Source organism: Helianthus annuus, chromosome 17 (genome assembly GCF_002127325.2).
Source record: "Helianthus annuus cultivar XRQ/B chromosome 17, HanXRQr2.0-SUNRISE, whole genome shotgun sequence".
NCBI lineage: Eukaryota > Viridiplantae > Streptophyta > Magnoliopsida > Asterales > Asteraceae > Helianthus > Helianthus annuus.
The window spans coordinates 69,328,959-69,334,955 of NC_035449.2; the positions used below are offsets into that span (position 1 = coordinate 69,328,959).

The 5,997-nt window shown below is 31.9% G+C and overlaps 1 protein-coding gene across 1 annotated transcript; it reads left to right on the top strand.

Moving 5' to 3' along the window:
- Positions 1-1,609: 1,609 nt before the first annotated feature.
- Positions 1,610-3,190, top strand: LOC110923240 (dirigent protein 23). Its single transcript, XM_022167392.2, has 3 exons — positions 1,610-2,197; positions 2,315-2,411; positions 2,990-3,190. Exon 1 carries the CDS (start codon positions 1,637-1,639, stop codon positions 2,195-2,197), a length of 561 nt encoding a protein of 186 aa, XP_022023084.1. The 5' UTR covers positions 1,610-1,636; the 3' UTR covers positions 2,315-2,411; positions 2,990-3,190.
- The last annotated feature ends 2,807 nt before the right edge of the window (positions 3,191-5,997 follow it).

The window sequence follows — 5,997 nt, forward strand, 5'->3', positions numbered from 1 at the left end:
TTTCATGTAAAAAAATTAAGCCATTTTTAACTCGTTTTTTGTTCATTTACATTTTACTATTTTAGAAAACATTTAATTTACATAAAATCTACTAGTTACACCAGTAAAATCTACTAGCTATATAGTTTTATGTAAATTAAAAATCTACTTTACAAAAAAAAAAGAGTTAAAAAAAGGCTTAAATTTTTTTAGTTTTATCTAAAATACCTAGCTATATAGTTTTATCTAAAATACATAGCTATATAGTTTTATCTAAAATACCTAGCTATATAGTTTTATGTAAATTAAATATCTTTCTAAAATAGTAAAATGTAAATGAACAAAAAAACGAGTTAAAAAAAGGCTTAATTTTTTTACATGAAAGATATTTATTATTATCAATCATTTCAATCCAAAATTGAAAATGAAAATTTAATTTACATAAAACTATATAGCTAGTAGATTTTATTTAAAAAAATCTATTTAAAAAAATACTGGTGTAACAAGTAGATTTTATGTTAAATAAGAAATTTAATAAAAATATGAAAATAAAAAAAAATAAATAGAGTTTATGTTAATTAAGAGATATAATAAAATAATAAAAATAAAAAAATAAATAGATTTTGTAAAATTGATTTAAAGTTAAATAAAATTAGGTGTTAGTACCCAAATGTGTTACATTGATAAACTTAAAAAAAATGCAAGGGTATTTTAGTCATTAATTAACTAATTTTGGTGTTAGTACCCAAAGGTGTTACAAAATTGAAACCATAGAACCTAAACCTGTTAAAAAAATAAGTTAGTACCCTAAGGCGAAATTATGTATAAACCAAAGGACCCATTTGTGTAATTAACTCAAAACTATACTTTCACTTCACAGGAAGTGACTTGAGTCATGTGAAACATACCCGTGACGAATATACATCGACCCTTTATAGTAACTTACTAAAGTTTTGTAATACATCAAGAAAATTAAGTCGATATATTTCCTTTCCGTTACACACATGATGATTGATGAATGATATCATCAGTTAGTTGCAAAAAAAAAAAAGAAAAAAAAAAAAGAAAAAAAAAGAAAGTATATATTAAAGCGTTAAATAAATGAAACAAATCAAAGTGCAAATTTTAATTTTTTTAATTGTTATTATTTAAAAAAGAGGAGTAGCTGACCAAACAACAAGCACGGTTCTCACTTGTATATTGGTTCAGGTTGACCTACTATATACTAATTGACTTATTGATACACGACACAAATTCGTTATATGTTGCGAAACAGCATTTGTTTTCATATTTTACAAAAAAAAAAAAAAAAATTAGAATAAAAGAAAATGTAACGTTTATTCTCTGTTCGTCTGTTACTCATTTTGATGAAACTAAAAAAACAATATGAACAAATTAGTTTGATTGTAAGTCACTTGATTTGTTATTTTTTTTCTTTTTGTTCTTCCATCAATTTGGTAGTCAGTAATAATGACATCACATATGTGCCCATATATGTGTGTGTTTTTCTATGACTTACTGTTAGCCCACTTTTATGTAGCTGAACCACCACCATTGAAAATATTGAACCCACCCACCCCATTCCCTCAAGCCTCAATTTCTATAAATAAAACAACACGTAGAGTTCCAAAACACAACATACACATACACAAACACAATGACCGAGCCCATGGTCACCCTTATCTTCCTCCTCTTCTTAGCCACCGGATCCTTGGCTCAAACCGCTAATGATGTGAGTTGGGCCAAACGGGTGGACACGGGCTCACAAGTCATAACAACCATGCAATTCTACTTCCATGACACCTTGAGTGGTAGCAACCCAAGTGCAATCAAGGTGGCCCAACCACAATCATCCGCCAACTCCCTTGGCGGGTTTGGCAACCTCATGATGGTTGATGACCCGTTGACCGAAGGACCCGACAAGAACTCCAAGCTCATTGGACATGCTCGTGGGATGTACGGTTCAGCCGCACAAAATGAGCTCGGGTTGATTATGGTTTTAAACTATGGGTTCACCGATGGAGTGTATAAAGATAGTTCATTTAGCCTTTTGAGTTTAAACCCCGCATTGCAGGCGGTTCGTGAGATGACGATCGTTGGTGGTACCGGGCTTTTTCGTCTAGCGCGTGGTTACGCATTAGCTCAAACATATTGGATTGATCCTAGTACCGGTGATGCAATTGTAGGGTACAATGTTACAATTGCAACTTATATTTAGGTTAATATTTATTTTTTGTTAATGTTTTTTGTTTATTTTATTTTATTTTATATTATATTATATTATGTAGTATTGAATTATTTTTCTTTATTTTTTAACGGAAAACGGCTGGATCAGTGATCTAGCACGTTCAGTTTCATGATCCTCGTGTCTCATTGTGCCGATTGCTTGTGAATTTGACTTCTGTTTCTTGGACATTGTGGTTCAAAATTAAGTAAGTCCTCGATTTAAATCAATGCTAGTCAACCGTTATGGATGGTTATTAAGGGGGTGTTTGGGGTTGAGTTTTGAAAATAGATTATGCGTTTTGAATAATCAGAATCAGATAATTAGCTGTAACAAAACGTGCTGCAGAAAGATAGTGTTTGGATTTGATTATGTTTTTTGATATCACAATAATCAGATAATCAACATTGTTTGGATTTGATTATGTTGTTTGATATCACAATAATAAGATAATCAACTATTTGAGTGTTTGGCAAGTATATATATTTTAAAAAAATAAACAAGTGAAAACGTAAAAAATCAGTTTTTGGATTATCACGTTTTCCTGCAGCAAGGGGTGACCTACTTATGGATTATCACGTTTTGAACTCTACAAAACGTAAAAAATCACTTTTTATTAATTTTTTACCAAACACTCAAAATAGATTTTTTGCGATTTCAAAACACAATAATCAAATAATCAGGTTGAAAACGCAATCCCAAACACCCCCTAAATAGTATCTATCACATGTGATATTTTGATTTTGCTGCGTTTGTGGACTTCAAAAGAACTTGTTTATATTTCAGGATTTATCAAATAGTTTAAAATGACTCAACGCATTAAAAAGTTCTATATAGGCTTGTGAGTTGAAGAAGCAAATACCAAAACGGGTATGTACTCTAGCGACGTGGGCATACCTCTTCTCTGTTGCAAAAGAGAGATATAGGGGACATTTAGTTGCTACAGTTGTAAACCTTATTTTTTTAACGGCAATTTTCTTTTATTCATGTGGTCTATGAAACTTGAACCCTAGACCTTCCCCTCGCAAAGTGTTTAAAGTCTTTACCTTTACCAATGGACCACCACCCCATTCGTAATTATAAACCTTAGGGTTCAAAAACTCATTTACCAATCGGGTTCAAAAAGTCGTTAATAGTAATTCTTTACCATTACTTGTGAGCCCGTGTCCACCCGTTTGGTAATTACCTTTACCAATCGGGTTCAAAAAGTCGTTAATAGTAATTCTTTACCATTACTTGTGAGCCCGTGTCCACCCGTTTGGTAATTACCTTTACCAATCGGGTTCAAAAAGTCGTTAATAGTAATTCTTCGTCGCTAAAGGTTTCATACCTAAAAGTCGTTAATAGTAATTCTTTACCTTTACTTGTGAGCCCGTGTCCATCCGTTTGGTAATTACCTTTACCAATCGGGTTCAAAAAGTCGTTAATAGTAATTTTTCGTCGCTAAAGGTTTCAAACTTTGTATTTAGTAGAATTGGTTTTTCTATTCAAAAGGGGGTGGCGGCGCAACTTGTTGCCCGACTACCTGTCATTGCTTTGTAATTGCCCTTTTTTCGTGTGGAATGATAAGTATTAATTCTAGACAAAAAAAAAAAAAAAAAAAAAAACCCTTAAGGACAATTGCATATTTCTCCTTCTAAATCATTTTAATTGTATATTTACCCAACTCCATATTTTAATTACATATTTTCCCTTTCTTAACTAAAAGAATTGTAAATTTACCCATTTTGATTTATTTTATTAAAAACTAGGTTAGCACCCGGGTGGCAACTCGGGTAGGAACATTTAACTTACATTAATCATAAGTGTATCAATAAAAGTGATGCAAATTAAGTGACATTACATAAATTAGAAATAAAGTGGATTGTATCGTTAGGTATGAAGTTTTTTTGTCGTGTACAAAAAACATCAAGAAAAAGACAAATAATGTTACATTTACAACTAAAAGTAACATGAGCTCAGTCTGGTTAGTGTAGCACGCCCTGTCACATCTAACGTTATAGATGCAAGTCCTCTTTGATTTAACAAACACCTAAAATTTGATATCCTTGAAGTCACTTCATGAATCATAAACAAAGTGACATCCATATATCTATGATAGGGGGCAGCCAGAAAGAGCCATTTTGAGCTTAAGTTCATCCTTCAACATTTCTTCTAACTCCATTTTGCGGCCAACCATACACAGTTGCTCTCCCAATCTACAATGTCATATTATATCATGAGTAGGTTGGTTATAAGAGATAGCAAGAGATATCATCGAACTAAAAAACTGGAAAAAAATAGTCTTGTTGGGTGAAAAGTTCAGAGCACATATACAACTTTCTGGAGAGATCTTTTTTCAGCACAATACAATATAGATCTAAAATTTTTTCAGCCGTATCCGGTTCGTGAATCCAATGTTTTAAAAACCGGCTCAAACTGGCCGGTTGTACCGTCCGATAGAACCAGTTAAACCGTTTCTGAGCCCAAACCGGTTCCGTATAAAAACCGGATTTTAAAACATTGCACAAATCTTTTGAAATTCACAACACCTTCATGATGTGGCTTGATTTCGTTAACTTCCACGACGGTCGTTCTCTGTTTCTATCGATGCTTTCATAAACAACGTCTATAAATAAAAATCAATAGATAAAATTAATTACATTAATCATAAGTCTATAAACAAAATAAACACCAACAAAATAACATGATGAACCCGTGTATTACACCGGTTGAGTTAAAGATACACTAAATATTAATGAAGATTTATAAAGTAACTAAACGATATTTCAAAATAAGATATGATTAACCCATTATCAACCATAGATAACCCTAACTTTGCATACTTTCCGGTTAATATGATTGAATTAAACCATTTAGATAGCTAATCTGCTTCTTAGTTCGACAATCACCACTGCTTTCATTCCGACCGCTCGGTCACCGGAAACCATCACTATTATCATCTCTTCGTCTCCGACCACTGCTAACCACGAGTTTAGTTCTTCCTTTTATTTTCTGTTTTAATCCTAAAACTGAAGTAAAAGTTATAGATTTGAGAATGCATACCTCCATAACTAATGATGATCTTTTGGACAATTCCAATCTTTGCCTTGAGCTTGGACAATTCAACAGTCCAGCTAGCGTGCACACATTTTGCTGGATATGACAGCTGATTTACGGCGTTAATTAGATTGCCCATTCAATATAGTCTGTTCCAGTTAAGATCAAAGAACCTAAATTACAAAAATCCATGAATGCTAATTGTAACCTGATCAGAATGATAGAATGGCTGGAAATTAAACACAAAATTGAAAATGTCTATATGATTTTAACTTTTATCTGCGTTTATATATTTTCTATTGTTTCACTACTGAAAGAAAAAAAGTTTTGGTGAAGCTAAAAAGTACTGATTAATAAGAAATCTTAAAAGCACTAAGAACATTAAATCGGGTGATTAACAATACTAAAGGGGCCAAATCATAAACTATTAACTGACTTTTATAAGAAAAAAAGGAAGTCACAAGATGAAGATATCATACGGAGGAATGTATCATATAACCTAAAAGCCAAACTCTAACTTATCAATTCAGCATGCCAATGCTTACGCTTCCAGTTTCATTTATAAAAGTGAGATAAATATCCACATAAGCAAGCAAAAGTAATCAACACATAACCATGCCCTTTTGAAATACATAGAAACTAACCTAACAACACTCACTTTCCTTCTTGCTTTATAGTGGCATTTGTCTCAACTCAAATAAAAAAAAGGAACATGTTTTTTTTTTTTTTTTTTTTTTTTTTTTTACAAAAGTGAG

Excerpts from the sequence above, each read along its gene's own strand:
- LOC110923240 (XM_022167392.2), top strand. The coding sequence starts at position 1,637 with ATGACCGAGCCCATGGTCACCCTTATCTTCCTCCTCTTCTTAGCCACC.